Raw genomic sequence first — 17,904 nt, 5'->3', positions numbered from 1 at the left:
GTTCGGCGTCCGGTGAGACGCACGTTCGGGCCGCGTGTACGTACTGGAGGGAGGTGGTTAGGCTAGGCCAGGCCGGGGGGCCCGGGCCAAGAACTCAGGCAGGTGGGGGCGATGGCGGTCTTCTGGGCGATCCTACTTTCCTGCGACCGCCTCTCGGGCTACCGGTGCCCACGTGTTCCCCCCCGCCCTTTATGACAGAGACAGTTTCCGGGCCCACGGGTCCTAGCGCTGGGGGCCGCATCCCGCCTGCAGGTGCGGGTTCTGCTCCCACCCTGCACTACCCCGGATACCAGTCGCCGCCACGAATCAAGCTCCGGACAAACGGCGCGGGGCGCAGGCACAGCAAAGGAAGCTGCTTTTGGGACCGCGCTGCAGTCAGGCGCCGCCGCGGGCACCCCGCGCGGGTCCTGCGGGCCGGCCGACGCGAGCGGCGTGTGACGAGCGGAGTCGGAGGGCAGCGTGTAGGGGTTTGTCGGGGTCAGCTGCCAGTTGTGGGGCGAAGAGGTTCTCTTTGCCAGGGCTCCGGGAGTCCAGCCTGCTTTTTGAGCCTCGTTTGTCATGTATGATGGCGTCCCACTAATTGGCCTTTAAAGTCCCCCTACCGCTGTAGCGGGAACTTGTTTGCCTAATGGTTTGGTGATTTCGTCCTAAATCTACACAAGTCGTCACTTGCTTGTTTGCCTTCTATATTCACAAAATGTACCGATTTTACTGGATTAAGAAACCCACAACATCTTATGGATTTTACCATCTCGTAGTATTAACTGGCACATAAATGGTAGAGCGCAGAGCTGGACATGGGTCCCCACTGTAGTACACAATTCGGCTGTTAGCTTTGAGAGCCTGATTGCACTTGAGGTCAGTTAAGTAGGGAATGACCAAACCAAGGACCAGTTGGGGTCCGTGCCTCAGGTGGCATGATACTATGTATCATAGCCTTGTGATGGGGCCAGTAAGATGTGAATTCTCTGGATCTTCCACAGGAGCTATGAGCAAGCATCTGCTCTTGGGACCTCCTATGTGTTTGCATCTTTTTCTGCTAAAGATATCTCCTCACCCGTTGAGTCGAATTACTGGGCCTAAGAAGCAGAAATAGTTGATTGATATTTGCTGGTGAAAGGAGGCAGCTGGAATCTGAACCATGAGGCAAGGGAGCTGAGATTCCCATAGGAAGAAGTTTTATATGGTTGTTTTTGTTGTTAGGTGCCATCAAGTTGGAACCTAGTCATAATGACAATTTATTATACTTCATACATTTTTCTTAGAGGTAAATAATCTCAGCCTCCCTGAACTTGTATGACACTACAGAGGCAAAATACTCTAGTTATAGGTACAGTGTAAGCAAAAGGTGGAGGGGAAAATATATGTAGGGGCATGTTCAGGAAACATGATGTGTAACCCAAATATTATTATATGGTTTATCAAAGGAGAGTATTGGCAGGTAACGCTGTGTAATTGGGTTAGATCCTTGACTGTGGGAGCCCAGGGAGACAGAACTTGAACAAATTCAGCTTCACCTCCCTCCTCCCATCTCCACCCTCTCACACACATACCTCCATCCAATCCCTTCCCCAAAACACAGACCACAAAACCAGAACTCAAATTTGCATCATAAATTTTATTCCCGATGCGGGACAGATTTCTTCCACCACCACCGCCAAACAGAATCACATCCTGCCCTGGAGAAAGCTAGGAGTCTCTCATATAATCTCCAGGTAAAGTGTGAAAATGGTAGGTGCTGGGCACTGGGAAGGCTTTGCAGTTCCCCACCCTACTTATCCTCCCCCTCTGCAACAGAGAAGAGCTGCTCCCCGTTATTATTCCTCTCCTTCACTGATCCTAAAAAAAAAAAAGCCTTCACTATTAAAAAACCAACTAACCAAACAAACAACTCATGGGCTAGAGGGTCCCTGGTCTGGGATATGAGGGTAAGTAAGGGTCACCAATGGAAGAGGGAAGTGGAGAAGGACCCATCACTGTTTCTGCTGCAGGGCCTCTTTCCTTGCTGCATCCTGGAGCAACTGCGTGTCGACCTCATCTGCTGGTAACTGCACATAGCGGACCACTGAGCCCCGGATGAAGCAGTTCTTCACTGATAACTATACAAAGATGGACAAATGTGAAAATACCCTTAAAAATGTCCCCTACCCACTCTGGGGTGCCTATTTTTGGAGGTGTTTTTTCTTTTCCACCATCCCTGACTCACCATGTGAGGGTATTTCTCAGGGTCTGTGACACTGATATCAGTTAGTTTGATGTTGAGATACTGGGAAGAAAAAAAAAGGAATACTGTCATAAACCCTAGAGACAAGATAAAATTATCCAGTCTTTAAGCTCTCCACTCTCCTTCCCCAAGACCTGATTCTAGGTTCTTGCTATATCTTACCTGATCCACAGAATGAAGTGTTCCACAGATGCTGTTAGGGATAGAAGGAGGGGAAACCCAAATTAGTTTATATCAAAGTCAACAAAGAGGTGACTTCAGAGCTGGAATGAGGCTAGGGTTGGGGGAAGCAAGAATCATGAGGAAGCCTGAAAAGGTGGACCAAAAGCCCTGGAGTAAGAAAGGCAGAGCTTCAAGAATGAGGTATAAGAATAATTTCAGACCCCACTTCTTTCATTTCTAAATCAACCCACTCACAAAAGCTTTTGACTATGTCAATCACGACAAGCTATCGACAACATTGAGGAAAATGAGTATTTTGGAACACTTAACTGAGCTCATGAGGAACCTGTACATAGACCAAGAACAGTCATTCAAACAGAACAAGGGGACATTGAATGGTTTAAAATCAGGAAGGATGTGTGACAGGGTTGTATTCTTTCAGCATATTTATTCAGTCTATACACTAAGCAAATAATCAGAGAAGTTGGACTACATGAAGAAGAATATGGTAGTAGGGCTGGAGGAAGACTCGTTAACAACCTGAGATATGCAGATGATATAACTTTGCTTGATGAATGCAAAGAGGACTTAAAATACTTACTGATGAAGATCAAAGCCTACAGCCTTCAGTATGGGTTGCACCTCAATATATAGAAAACAAAAATCCTCACCAATGGACCAGTAAATAACTTCAATTTTCTTAGATCCACTATCAGAACTCATGGAAGCAGCAGTCAAGAAATCAAATGATGTATTTCATTAGGCAAATCTGCTGCACAAAACCTCTTCCAGTTTCAAAATCAAAGATGTTTGAAGACTAAAGTGTGCCTGATTCAAGCCATGGTATTTTCAATAGTCTCATATGCATGTGAAAGTTGAACAAAAAATAAAAACTGTAGAAGGCTTGATGCATTTGAGTTATGATGTTGAAGAATATTGAAAGTATCAATGGACTGCTAGAACAAATGAATGTGTGCTAGAAAAAGTACATCCAAAATGTGCCTCATACTTTGGACATATTGATCAGGAGGGACCAGTTCCTGGAGAAGGAAAACATGCTTGCTAAAGTTGGGATGGGTCAGTGAAAATGAGTAAGACCCCAACAAGATGGATTGGCACACTGGCAGTATATGGGTTCAAGCTTAACAATGATTGTGACGCTGGCACAGGATTGGGTAGTATTTCATTCTGTTGTGCATAAGGTTGCTATAAATTGGAACCAACTGGACAGCACCTAACAACAATACTAAAAAAATGTGCATATGTTAACTATAATTACATTTTTTAAAATTTACTTTACGATGTTGTTGTTATTGTTTTAAGTGCTGTGGAGTCATTTCCTACTCATAGCGACCCTGTATAGGGTTTCCAAGGAATGGTTGTTGAGCCTGAAGCACCGAACTTGTGGTTCAAAGTGAATAGGCTCGCTTGTGCTTATCATACAGCGCCATACCAGGACTCACACAAATGTTATGATTCACATGAGATGTGAGCACTCTCCATCCTTAACTGTCTTTCCCTATCAACACTCCCATCCACTCCTCCATATTAAGAACTGGCCACCTTGATCTTGACCATCCTGCACGCCATCATCTGATTCAAGTTCCTTAGATCTGTAGTTCTGAAATAGTGATGTGTCCACTCAAAAGTTTCAGGAAACACAGAATATAGAAATGTGTGTCTATGTACTGTCCTTAAGGTTGCCACTTGTTCTTCTGGAAAAAAAACCTGCCGTTTTTTTTGCCTGCCTTCATTTTTCTTGTTTTGTTTTATTATTTTTCGGTGGTGGTGGTGATAGGGGTGGAAGTGGAGTATTAAGAAATGTTTTCAATTAAATGGCAGTAATGGCATTTGAAAAATATTGTCAAAATTAAAGTTGCCAATTCTATTAATTCTAAATTGGTCCCCCAATTTTTGGAAAATTTAACAAGTCTTTGAAATCCATAGTCCCTGAGACCGCCTCAGTGGTGCTCTCACCACGCTCCCTGTGTACAATAATGGAAGCAAGTTTCAGGAATTGAATCGGGTGGTGTCCTTCCACTCAGTCCCTTAAGGCAACACTTGGAATAAGAGTGGTCATCTCCCAACCAAGGGCTGCCTTAGAGTCTTCCAAGTCCTTGTTTTAGGTCCTGGGTTTTAACACAACAGTTATCCTTGCCATGAGGAAGGCCAAGGAAGGAGAAAAGAAGGAACTCAAATACACTTGGCCTAGGGCTGTTTTTTTCCCCAACACATAAGTCATTTAACACTGTCAGTGTTGTCAGTGGCATTAATGCCATAACTTGAAATCTCTGGCCTAAAAGATAAAGGCCTGTCAAGTTCAGCACTTCTCCTCACCATTCCCTGCCGTGTCAATCTTTCTTCCACAAATCAATGAGTTCACATTCTCCTGGGTGGAAGAAACTGTTGAGGAGAGACTACATTAACTCAAATCTCTTTCTAAAGGACAATCAGGTAATAGGTATCAACATTTCAAATGTACATTTAAGGAATTTTTTTCTAAAGAATTAATCAGATGTACACAGATATATACTTAAAGTTATTCAAGATAGCATTATTTGCAAAAACCAAGGACTGGAAACAGCACATATGTCTAATAGCAAGATCTTGGTTAAATCCTGCTATCAAGTAACAGCTTTGGTGTGGGGCTTCAGGATAAGCACTGGGATACTAATTGCAAGGCTGGTGGTTTAAATCAGGTGCTCCTCAGAAACCCTATATAGGGTCACTATGAATCAGAACTGACTCAAAGGCATTTAATAAGAGTAATATACCAGTCAGCAATTTTAATGAATCAACTTCATTGTGAAAACAAGTTTCACAATAACATAAGATGATCTTATTTTAAATAGTTTCTTTAATTTTTATTTTTAAAAGGCAGCAGACAGAACTATATTTCAGTTCTGGCTGTGTGGCTTAACTATGTAGACTTGTGTGGGTTTCTCAACCTAAGCTTCAGTTTCCTCAGTGTGAAAAAGGTACAATACAAGGATAAGTCAAAATTATCTGCACTCTGCCTGTAGCATTTAATCAACTTTTAAAAAAGACAAATACATTATTTTTCAACATAATTTCCTTGCTTTTCAATAACTTTGTTCATCTGTCAACAAGCTTCCATATTCCCTCACTAAAAAAATGTTTTAGGATGAGCTGCGAGACACAAAAACACTGCTGTTTTCACTTCATTAGAAGTGAATCCTTGTCCTCGAAGGGCTGCTTTCAGGGAAACAAACAGGTAAAAAGTCCAATGGAGCAAGATGAAGACTACAGGGAGGATACTTTAACACCTCAAAACAAAGTTTTTGAAGTGTCAATGGTGTGGGCAGAGGTGTGCATATGTGCATTATCATGCAAGAACACAACACCTTCGGATAGCAGTCCTCTGCCTTTAGTCCAAAGTTGAGGTTTCAGCTCTTCAGTGAGCATCTCAACGAGCATTATTGATAGTTGAAACTTCCTCCTGATAGTGTTCCAATATTAGTCCTTGAGAATCCAGAAAACTGTAAGCATCCATTTTCCAGTTGATGGTTGACTTCTGAACTTTTTCTTGGTTGGCAACTGAGGATGTTTCCATTCCAGACTCTGTCATTTACTCTTAGGCTCGTAGTGATGAATCCATGTCTTATCACCAGTAATGCTTTTTTAAAAACGTAACTTTTACCTTCCTTTGAGTATCAGTTCAAATTTTGTTTAATGTCCAAATGCTTCTGTTTATGCTCTTCCGTGAGTTGTTTGGGTACCCATCTCTCAAAACTTTTCGAAACCCAAGTCTGTCATGGATTATTTTATAGGCAGAGCCAGAAATGATTTGCCACATAATCCACCGTCACTCATCTATTCAACAGAATCATTTCACGTGCACACTCAGTGTTGTCACCAGCCACGGATTTGGACGTATGTTTAATATAACTGGAATGCAGATAATTTTTCACTTACCCTCATATACGTTACATAGGGTTGTTTCATAGGAAGCTATCAAATGTTACGGAGCTTCCTTTTATTCAGCACACATTTATTAACTTCCTACTATATATCAAGAATCCTGGTACAGCGCTGCAGGATAATGTGCTGGACAAACCATAAGGTTGGTTCCAACTCATCAGCTACTCCGCAGAACCCTTATATAGGGTCACTATGGATGGGAACCAACTCAACGGCACTTAACAACAACTACATACCAGGCCTAAGGAGCCCTGGTGGCACAGTGCATTGGGCAGCTAACTGAGTATCAGTGGTTCCAACCCACCAGTTGCTTCATGGAAATCCTTTACAGGGTTGATATGAGTCAGAACTAACTCAAGGGTACTTAACAACAACAACCAGGTCTATGGCATTGGGAACACTGGTGGTGCTATAGGATAAGTGTTGTACTTGCTAATCAGCCAATTCGAGGCAAAAAGATAAAGCTTTCTGCTCCAGTAAAGATTTACTGCCTTGGAAATCCTATGTAAAGTTGCTATGAGTTGGAAACAACTTGACAGCCCCTAACAACATGCTAGACATTATGTACACAGTAGTGGATTAAACATGGTCCTGCTCCTGTAGGGACAACAAACAGGCCATGAGCAGTACATATATTTCTATGAAATTACAACTTGAGATGCCATCTTTAGGAAGAAAGTAGATAACAGAGGGGCTTACTTGACTAGAAGGATCAGAAACTGTCTAAAAACAGTATTTAACTAAGTCCTGAAAGATGATTTGGAGTCAATGATACAAGATAAGGGATTTAAAGATAGAAGACAATACAGACAGAAGAGACTGCATTGGTGTTTTAACAAAAGGGAGATTATGCTACATTTACTATTCTGCAGCCAGCAGCTTTCCTTATCAATACACTTATTCCTGCGGGACAACTGCATAGTATGGATATACTATAATTTAATACACCAATTTCTTATTAATGGATGTTTAGATTGTTCTCTGGTAGCGTAGTGGTTACGAATCGGGCTGCGAACCTTAAGGTCAGCGGTTCGAAACTACCAGCCGCTCCGCGGGAGAAAGATGAGGCTTTCTACTCCCGTAAGGATTTACACCCTCGGAAACCCTGTACAGGGTCGCTATGGGTCGGAACCGACTCTACGGCACTTAACAACAACAACAACAACAAGATTGTTCCCAACTTGGGGTTACTGAAAATAAAGTTGCAAACATCTCTGTGTGTATGTATATCTATCTTTACTTGTGGAACTGATTCTTTAATTTCTACAAGTTGTGTCAACCCACACACTGCCACTGAATTGATTGACTCAAAGCAACCCTGAGGACAGTAAAACTGTTCCAAAGGGTTGCTGAGGATGCATATCTTTACAGGAACAGCTCATCTTTCTCTCATGAAACAGCTGGTGGGTTTGAACTGCCTACCTGTGATTAGTAGTCCAATGCCTAACCCACAGCACTACTGGGATCCTTAAAGAAGTATATCATTTAACCAGAACCCACCAGTTGCCCCTCATAAACCCTTTAAAAAGTGGCCATGGAAAACATTTTATTGATACCTCCACTCTAGTATTTACCTCTCTAGTATTTACCATTTACATGATTTATTGGTTTGTATTGCTTTTGTATACACAATACAATGTCCCAGCTAATCTATAAGTACGCTTAAGGCACAGGTTGGGTCATTTATTTCTCCTGTATCTCTCCCACCTCACCCAACCACCAAATTCTTGTCAAGCTAAAAAGATTCTAGGGCCTGGGTACACCCACCCACTATACTCATTGAAATCGGTACTTACCTCAGGTCATTTTTTAGTTCCACAACCACATCCTTTCCCACAAGGGACTTGAAAAAGGAGTAGAAGAGCTATAGAGACAAGGGGAAAAACCATCATGTGGGGAGAGATATGGTAGGACAGTGCCCCCTGCCAGTATTTTCAGACTGGTATTGAAATCATCACCACATCCTTGGCAGTTCTCAAAACGTCACTCATAAAAGTATTCTGTTGACAGGCTGAAAGGCAGGAGTCCAAATAAATCTGCACATTCAACTGAGCCACTTACCTGAAGCACCAGAAGGCTCCCAGCTCCGCTCTCCCAATCTACCTTTTCTGGGGTCCTGGCCCACTCCCAGTTAATTGTTGGAAGGCATCACACCCACCATCCTGAAGCCTGTTCTCTGGCTGGGAAATACTTTAACATTCATCTTTTTCTTCTCCTGCTGCTCTTTTTTCCCCTCTTAAGGAAAAAAAAAAAAAAGCCCATCCATTCCCTGATGCCTCCAAGAATTGAAGGCACAGGAACTACGGATGTTAGGAAAAGCCCCAGTTCCAATTCCAGTCCAGAGGAGCAATGCCTGGGCCCCTACCCTGCCCCGAACCATCAAAATCGCCCGGGCTCCCCGCGGGCGCCCCCTTGTGACGTCACGGTACCTACCATGATGCTAGCGCCGCGGACCGCGGGCCACACAGGAGAGGAGAAGGACTAGTGCCGCGTGCTGGAGGCTGGGCGGGAAGTGAAGCGCGAACCCGCGCGTGGGACGGGCCGGGATCGCGCAAGCGCAGCCGGAGGCGCCGCGGAAAATTCCGAGTGAACGAAGAAGAAAGCACGGCTGGCCGTTGGCTAGGAGCTGTCTAGCCGACCGAAAGGAGAGAGCCGAAGGGAACTACAAAGCGGAAAAAGGGCGGAGCGTCTTGCCTTCCGACTTCTTCCGGGAGACGCTGGCTCCCACCGCGCAGGTGCGGGTCGAGGAACGTTAGAGAAGCTCCTAACCTTTCCGCAGCGGTTTCTGTGCGGTTAACAAACTGATTTACTCATACGTACTCAGACTTCCTTTGAGGCGCTGTAGGGTTAAGCACTGGACTGAGTTGGAAGTGACTCCACGGCACTTAACAAAAAAATACTCAAGACTTCCTACTGAATATTTTTGGGGAGTGTGTGAAATTATGATTTGTGCACTTGTGTATGTGTTTTACACTTAGATAAAAAGTTTTCTTTGTATTTTTTAAGCGTTGAATCCTTGAGACCAGAAGGAGCCTGGGCAATATTTTGATTTTATCTAATAGATTTCCCTCAAGAACTCAATCTCTATCTTCAAATTTCTTACATATTTTTGTTTAGGACTGTCGTGTAAAAAAACTGAGGAGATGACTAGTCACAGAGACTATGGCCTGAGGACAGAACTGTCCATTTCAATATTTCAGTTTCAAATATTGCCACCTCAAACATGAAACAAATGCAGTTAAATATGCTTCTATATTCATGCCAAAGAGTTCTGGTAGTGTATAGTGGTTATGAGTTGGGCTGCTAGCCTCAAGGTCAGCAGTTTGAAACTACCAGCCTCTCCAAGGGAGAAAGATGAGGCTTTCTGCTCCCGTAATAATTTACAGCCTCAGAAACCCTTTACAAAGGTCACTATGAGTCGGAACCGACTCCAAGGTACATAACCACCACTACCATATTCATGCATCTATAGCATAGGCAGTATTACGACACGGATTTCTTTGGAATAAGGCTACTAAATCATGCATTTTTCATCTTACTTTAACCCAGCATGAAAATACCTATTTTCTGGAGTTTGCTGTAGAAATCATTTCTTTATGGATAATAGACTCTCGATCCCACCTGTAAATGACCTCAGGATATCAAGCAGAAATTTCCAACTAACTCCTGGACTTGTGGTATGGCACTGTAGGATCAGCACTGGACTGCTAACCACAATGGCAGTAGTTCAAACCCACCAGCTGCTCCCTGGAAAGTCTACACAGGATTGCTATGGCTCTTAACAACTAACCCCTAAGCACTTAACCAGTCTCTCACTGAATATAAGCAGTAACCACAGATGGCAACTACAGATTGCCAGATACATACAGATAGGGTTAAAGGTGCCTAATGGTCAAGCATTTTTACCTGGTTGAAACTATAAGCTCATGAATATTCAAACACTTGCCCATTTTTTGCTCTAGGAACAAATTTAATGAGTGATAACCATCCACACAGGAAGAAGAAAGTTGGGGCTAGGCAGAAATAAATAACAGACATTCAAATTCATCAAAAGGTTCAAAGAGGTGCCTAGTTTTCCTAAGAATCCCATTCCAGAATCAGAAAAAAGGACCTTCATATGTAAAGATGGTGTAAACAACTCCTCTATCAGAACCCCAAAGGCATGGTCAACTTGGTTCAGGTCCAATCAATTCAAGAATCTTAACAATGTTTGAAGATGAGGGGAACAAAATTCACCTTATAGGCACCCTAGAACCCTCTAGTTCCAGATGAAATTAATCTACTTCTTCAATGGTGGGGCCTGCGGCAGGTCTTCCAGATGAATACCCTGTACCACAAGCAGGTCCAGTACATCCTCCTTGGTAGAGTTTTGTAATGACTGGGTTACACACCCGCTCCAATTCTTTTCTTTTGTGATCAAACTCATCTTTGTCAGCCAATTGATTGGCCTCCAGCCATGAAAGAACCTCATTGCACTTACCCAGTATTTTCTTTTTATCAGACTCACTTATCTTGCCCTTCAAGCCTTCATCACTCACAGCACTCTTCATGTTAAAAGCATAGGATTCTAAGGCATTTTTTGCAGCAATTTTCTCCCTCTGAACTTCATCCTCAGCTTTATATTTCTCTGCATCCAAAACCATGCGCTCGATCTCTTCCTTGCTCAGGCGGCCCTTGTCATTGGTGATGGTGATCTTATTGGCTTTCCCTGTGCTCTTGTCCATGGCTGTGACATTAAGAATACCATTGGCATCAATGTCAAAGGTCACTTCAATCTGAGGAACTCCCCTAGGTGCAGGAGGAATTCCAGTCAGATCAAAGCGTCCCAGCAGGTTGTTGTCCTGGGTCATGGCCCTCTCACCCTCATACACCTGAATCAGCACCCCGGGCTGGTTGTCAGAATAGGTGGTGAAGATCTGTGTCTGCTTGGTGGGGATGGTGGAGTTGCGCTTGATCAGGACTGTCATTACACCCCCCGCTGTCTCCAAACCTAGGGACAGGGGAGACACATCCAACAAAAGTAGGTCCTGTACCTTTTCAGACTTATCACCCATCAAAATTGCTGCCTGTACTGCAGCTCCATAGGCCACCGCCTCGTCAGGATTGATGCTCTTGTTGAGGTCACGCCCATTAAAGTAGTCCTGCAGCAGCCTCTGCACCTTGGGGATACGGGTGGAGCCCCCCACCAAAACAATGTCATGGATTTTTGCCTTATCCATCTTAGCATCACGAAGGGCCTTCTCCACAGGCTCCAACGTGCCCCTAAACAGGTCTGCACACAACTCTTCAAACCGAGCTCTGGTAATCGATGTGTAGAAATCTATGCCCTCAAATAGAGAATCGATCTCAAGGTTGGCCTGGGTGCTGGACGACAGGGTCCTCTTGGCCCTCTCGCAGGCGGTGCGCAGCCGCCTCACAGCTCGCTTGTTCTGGCTGATGTCCTTCTTGTGTTTCCTTTTGAATTCCTCCACGAAGTGGCTCACCAGTCTGTTGTCAAAGTCCTCCCCACCCAGGTGGGTGTCCCCAGCCGTGGCCTTTACCTCAAAAATCCCATCATCTATAGTCAGGATGGACACATCAAATGTGCCTCCACCTAGATCAAAAATCAGTACATGTCGCTCTCCCTGACCTCCTTTATCTAAACCATAGGCAATGGCAGCAGCTGTAGGCTCATTGATGATTCTTAGTACATTGAGCCCTGCAATCACACCTGCATCCTTGGTGGCCTGGCGTTGAGAGTCATTAAAATAGGCTGGCACAGTGATCACAGCATTGGTAACAGAGTGACCCAAAAAAGCTTCTGCAGTCTCCTTCATTTTTGTGAGCACCATAGAAGAGATTTCCTCAGGATAGAAAGCTTTTTTTTCTCCTTTGTAGGACACCAACACCTTGGGCTTACCCCTATCATTGATCACTTGAAAAGGCCAAAGTTTCATATCTGATTGCACCACAGGATCATTAAATTTCCTTCCTATCAACCGTTTGGCATCAAAGACAGTGTTCTGGGGATTCATGGCCACCTGGTTCTTGGCTGCATCTCCGATGAGTCTCTCTGTGTCAGTGAAGGCCACGTAGCTGGGGGTAGTTCTGTTACCCTGGTCATTGGCAATGATTTCTACCTTACCGTGCTGGAATACCCCCACGCATGAGTAGGTGGTACCCAGGTCTATGCCAATGGCTGTTCCCTTAGTAGCAGCCATAGTCTTCCGAGGCCTGTGGGAAATGAATGAGAGAGGGTTTTAGCAGAGAACTTTTGGTCAGGTTACACAAGAGTCCCAGCCAACACAGAGGAGGTGGAGGGAACGTATGTGTACTATTTAAAAATTTCTCATAGGGTCTGTCCTGTTCTTACTGCTGTGATATATCTTCTGTGTGATTGTAACTGTCTCTTGCTGAACTCTTATTATCTTATATTCTGATCTCAAAAGACATGAACCTGAACACTTGTATTTTGCTGCCTTCTTGGACTCCTTTACCTTCTATTGGGAATTCATAGAGAGTAGGTACTGGACAATGAATAGCAAGGTCAGATAGTTTGAACCTATCAGTTGCTCTGTGAAAGAAATGTGAGGCTTTCTGTTGGCAAAGATTTACAGCCTCAAAAACCCTAAACAGGATTTGCTACAAGTGGGAACTGACTGGAGGGCACTAACAACAACAAATTCAGACCAGTTTTAAGTTGGTTTCTAGAATTCCAATACAGCCCTTTATAAAGTTTTCTCTTCAGGGTAGGTGGGGTGTTCCGAACAGTCTCTTGCATTTCTCTTCTCCTGAATAAAAAGCCTGTTCTCTGGAGCCAGTGACAGCCAAAAAGGTGTTTCTGGTTCTTTTTGCCACATGCTTCTTTTCCACAGCTCTGACCAATCCTGGCTACTTTGTAGCTCAATACTTCAGATCTAAGAATAGAAAACTTTCCAGAACATTCTCAATCCGTCAAGAACCCAGTGCCCTTCCTAACTTCCACCCCATTCCAATCAGAGTTCTCCTGGCTCACCTGTTCCCCTGCCGCTTTCGCTCCAGTTTGGAAATGGTCTGGATTGTGGAGCCCCTCCAGGCAGGGTCTCCCTCAACATCCAAACTGCACGACAGGCGTCCCCCCTCCCCCCTCCCCTCCCTGTACTACAACTGTGAACTGGTCCGGGTCCTGTCATACTGTTTCCAAATAGGCCAGTGATGTCAGAGTCAGTAAATCATTGTAACGCTGCTTAACAGAGGAGACGTCAACACACGTCAGCTCCCTCTGTCCGGTACCCAGGGAGACGGCCCAGCCTAGCAAGTCCCAGAAAAGTCTGGAGAGTTCTGGGGACGTTCAGCCCAAGGACGCTGATTGGTTCCAAGAAGCCTGGGGGCAGGACGTGAGGTGAAACTCCTAGAATAGTCCAGACCTGGCAGCCTCCCTAATCACGATGATTGGCTCAGGAGGGAAAAGGCGGAGCTCCATTGTAACATACAAATACAGAAGCCTGAACAGCAGACAAACAGCCTCTCTAGGAGAGAGTGAAAGAAGCTGTTCGGTTTTCCCCGAGCACAACTCCCGCAGAACCACAACCTCCAAGAGTGATCCTGGTGGTTCCAGCGCATCCAGGCTCCAGCTTTCCGAAGAGACAAACTCTAGCTTTCCGAAGAGACAGCGCTTCTCGTCGTGGCTTTCGCCAGCCGTTTCCAGGCTTGAACTTCAGCGCAGAGTAAGAGCAGCAGTTCTTCTCGTCGCGGCTTTCGCCAGACGTTTCCAGACTTGAACTTCAGCGCAGAGTAAGAGCAGCAGTCCGACATGGCTAAAAGCACTGCCATCGGCATCGACCTGGGCACCACCTACTCTTGCGTGGGGGTGTTCCAGCACGGCAAGGTGGAGATCATCGCCAACGACCAGGGCAACCGCACAACCCCCAGCTACGTGGCCTTCACCGACACCGAGCGACTCATCGGGGACGCGGCCAAGAACCAGGTGGCGCTGAACCCGCAGAACACGGTGTTCGACGCAAAGCGGCTGATCGGCCGCAAGTTCGGCGACGCGGTGGTGCAGTCGGACATGAAGCATTGGCCCTTCCAGGTGATCAGCGAAGGCGACAAGCCCAAGGTGCAGGTGAGCTACAAGGGGGAGACCAAGGCTTTCTACCCCGAGGAGATCTCATCCATGGTGCTGACCAAGATGAAGGAGATAGCCGAGGCATACCTGGGCTGTCCGGTGACGAACGCGGTGATCACCGTGCCGGCCTACTTCAACGACTCGCAGCGCCAGGCCACCAAGGATGCGGGGGTGATCGCGGGGCTGAACGTGCTGAGGATCATCAATGAGCCCACGGCGGCCGCCATCGCCTACGGCCTGGACCGGAGTGGCAAGGGCGAGCGCAACGTGCTCATCTTCGACTTGGGCGGGGGCACGTTCGACGTGTCCATCCTGACGATCGACGACGGCATCTTCGAGGTGAAGGCCACAGCCGGGGACACCCACCTGGGTGGGGAGGACTTTGACAACAGGCTGGTGAGCCACTTCGTGGAGGAGTTCAAGAGGAAGCACAAGAAGGACATCAGCCAGAACAAGCGAGCTGTGAGGCGGCTGCGCACCGCCTGCGAGAGGGCCAAGAGGACCCTGTCGTCCAGCACCCAGGCCAGCCTGGAGATCGACTCCCTGTTTGAGGGCGTTGACTTTTACACGTCCATCACCAGGGCGCGCTTCGAGGAGCTGTGCTCCGACCTGTTTAGAGGCACCCTGGAGCCCGTGGAGAAGGCGCTGCGTGACGCCAAGCTGGACAAGGCACAGATCCACGACCTGGTCCTGGTGGGGGGCTCCACGCGCATCCCCAAGGTGCAGAAGCTGCTGCAGGACTTCTTCAATGGGCGCGACCTCAACAAGAGCATCAACCCCGACGAGGCGGTGGCCTACGGTGCGGCGGTGCAGGCAGCCATCCTGATGGGAGACAAGTCTGAGAACGTGCAGGACCTGCTGCTGCTGGACGTGGCTCCCCTGTCACTGGGGCTGGAGACAGCGGGGGGCGTGATGACTGCCCTGATCAAGCGCAACTCCACCATCCCCACCAAGCAGACGCAGATCTTCACCACCTACTCGGACAACCAGCCCGGGGTGCTGATCCAGGTGTACGAAGGCGAGAGGGCCATGACCCGGGACAACAACCTGCTGGGTCGCTTCGAGCTGAGCGGCATCCCTCCTGCCCCCAGGGGCGTGCCCCAGATCGAGGTGACCTTTGACATCGACGCCAATGGCATCCTCAACGTCACGGCCACTGACAAGAGTACCGGCAAAGCCAACAAGATCACCATCACCAACGACAAGGGCCGCCTGAGCAAGGAGGAGATCGAGCGCATGGTGCAGGACGCCGAGAAGTACAAAGCCGAGGACGAGGTGCAGCGTGAGAGGGTGTCTGCCAAGAACGCCCTGGAGTCTTACGCCTTCAACATGAGGAGCGCTGTGGAGGACGAGGGGCTCAAGGGTAAACTCAGCGAGGCAGACAAGAAGAAGGTGCTAGACAAGTGCCAGGAGGTGATCTCCTGGCTGGATGCCAACACGCTGGCCGAAAAGGATGAGTTTGAGCACAAGAGGAAGGAGCTGGAGCAGGTGTGTAACCCCATCATTAGCGGACTGTACCAAGGGGCAGGTGGCCCTGGGGCTGGTGGCTTTGGGGCTCAGGCTCCCCGTGGCACCTCTGCATCTGGACCTACCATTGAGGAAGTGGATTAGGGACACTTTTCTTAATTTTCCATTTGTGTCTTTGAGACAGTTGGAATGCAAGACTTTACAGTGGCTTATTTTCTCTTCTCCCTCAGCTCTCAACTTCAGAGGCTGGTTGCAACATTGATTTGTGCTTATTTTACTAAAGTATTTACTAAAGAATTTCTAAATGTAAAGATGAGTTTATATTGTCACCTTTTGTTCATTTCCTTTTGTAATGCTCAGCAAACTCAGAGTATGCATTATTTTTTATTGATTAAAGTTAAAAAAAAAAAAAAGGCAAAATGTCGAGTGTGTTTTTTCTTGCTACTTTAAAGGGATCTTTATAGGTTATCTTTTTTACAATGTGTCAAACTGAATGGTAATTGGGCTTTTAGGTTAAGGGCAGGAATTTGGGAAAATATGGCTATATTGCATTATGAGCCATTTGTGTTAGCCATTTGTGTTAGTATGCTTGGGAGGGCAAAACAAATGTTTATTCTGAGTGGGTTGGGTCTATGTGCAGAGAAAATTAAGGATTTGTGGTATGGTGGCTTCAAAGAGGGCAGACCTGAGTTAGAGAGGCCTCAAAAAACAGTGAGGTGGAGAATTCTGGAGGAGGAAATAAGAGGCAGGTAACTGGAAGGTACACAGCTACTCATTCCTATAAATGCACTGGATGTATTCAGAGCCCTAATATTTTATCTTGAGGCAATATTAAATGAGAGTCCTAAATTGGCAATGAGGAGACATGTTTAAGCACTGGCTTACTGAGATGTACAAGGACCGTAACCACTCTGATTCCTAGTTTTCATCTTCAAAAATGAAAGGGTTTGTCCCCACTGAATAGTTTTCATCTTGTCTAGATGGGTCTGGTAAAAAGTGATAGGGATAAGAGTCTTATGATTCAATAGAGAGTAATTTGTTATCATGACTAATTGCAACTGTCACAATTACAAAGGTAGAAGTTTTGTAACAAAAATGGGGGAGTAGTTAATCTTACAGTCCAGAAATAGGACCCTTGAACCATCAAGGGATAAGAGCACAAGTGGAATGCGGGACCCTGTACAGAGAAGCAGCGACACCAGATATGGAGGCAGAGATGGGTCATGGAGAGAGGGAGCAGCTGAGGACTCTAGATTCATGGGAAGAGAGGGACTGAGAGCTGGCAGCCAGGAGGCAGAGACTTACAGAATGTGCCCTTTGGTGGTGTAAATTATTATATATGCCTGAGTGTTTAAAAAAAAACAAAACACTAAAATGAATAGAGAGAAACACTGTTAACTGATGGTACATGGAGGCGATTATAATTATTGTAATGAAACAAGTTGTATGATTTGTTGAATGTAAAACTGATGATCTGCCAACTTTCACTCAATTCACAATAAAAACATTAAAAAAGAAAATAAAAGAATAAAAAGAAAGACTTTGGTCTGAGACCTCAGGCTAGAGTTATTTCTGAAAGAAGTTGAAATAGAAATGCCATTTTAAGAATTATGCCAGTAAGCACTTTAGAGAGGTGTCACATGAAATTACGGGTCCACAACAGCAGAGGGTAGACCCAACATTTGAATGTCTCTCATACCAAGCACTACAGTAGGGCCTCTTATGCATTATTTTATTAATCCTTATACCCACCACACTGAGTTAAGTAATACTAGTTCATTGGTGAATATACAAGGAGAGTTAAAAGTTACATATGGGGAGACTATACAGTTATATAGTTGTTTTTTTTTAAAGTTGTTTAACCATGCTGCCTCAAGCCCACAGGGCTCTTGTTTCTGCATGCCTGGTTCTATTTCTATCCCAGGTTTGCCTTTACTTTTTTATAAGTCTAAACAATGATACTTTTTATAAGACAAATAAACAATAAAATTGGTGATAAAGGTGTAAGTTTTCGTTAATTTAG

General features: G+C 45.6%; 3 protein-coding genes across 4 annotated transcripts; 1 reads left to right on the top strand and 2 right to left on the bottom strand.

Annotated features, from left to right (window-relative positions):
- Nucleotides 1-1,973: 1,973 nt before the first annotated feature.
- Nucleotides 1,974-9,790, bottom strand: LSM2 (LSM2 homolog, U6 small nuclear RNA associated (S. cerevisiae)). Its single transcript, XM_006875666.1, has 6 exons — nt 9,782-9,790; nt 8,854-8,958; nt 8,125-8,192; nt 2,387-2,417; nt 2,207-2,266; nt 1,974-2,099 (listed from the first exon to the last, which is right to left on the bottom strand). The coding sequence occupies exons 1-6, from the start codon at nt 9,788-9,790 to the stop codon at nt 1,974-1,976; spliced, it is 399 nt and encodes a 132-aa protein (XP_006875728.1).
- A 490-nt stretch (nt 9,791-10,280) lies between these two features.
- HSPA1L (heat shock 70kDa protein 1-like) lies at nt 10,281-12,539 on the bottom strand. Its single transcript, XM_006875581.1, has one exon. It carries the CDS (start codon nt 12,526-12,528, stop codon nt 10,603-10,605), a length of 1,926 nt encoding a protein of 641 aa, XP_006875643.1. The 5' UTR covers nt 12,529-12,539; the 3' UTR covers nt 10,281-10,602.
- A 1,554-nt stretch (nt 12,540-14,093) lies between these two features.
- On the top strand, nt 14,094-16,025 carry LOC102814014 (heat shock 70 kDa protein 1-like). 2 transcript variants are annotated; one of them, XM_006875579.1, is made up of 2 exons: nt 14,100-15,486; nt 15,943-16,025. In XM_006875579.1, the coding sequence occupies exons 1-2, from the start codon at nt 14,100-14,102 to the stop codon at nt 16,023-16,025; spliced, it is 1,470 nt and encodes a 489-aa protein (XP_006875641.1). The 2 variants fall into 2 exon arrangements, with proteins under 2 accessions (XP_006875642.1, XP_006875641.1); XM_006875580.1 differs by having other exon boundaries at nt 14,094-16,025.
- Nucleotides 16,026-17,904: the final 1,879 nt, after the last annotated feature.

This window comes from Chrysochloris asiatica, unplaced genomic scaffold (genome assembly GCF_000296735.1).
Source record: "Chrysochloris asiatica unplaced genomic scaffold, ChrAsi1.0 scaffold00333, whole genome shotgun sequence".
Lineage (NCBI taxonomy): Eukaryota > Metazoa > Chordata > Mammalia > Afrosoricida > Chrysochloridae > Chrysochloris > Chrysochloris asiatica.
Note: the sequence above shows the minus strand (reverse complement) of the source record. Positions and strands in the feature narration are given on the sequence as shown.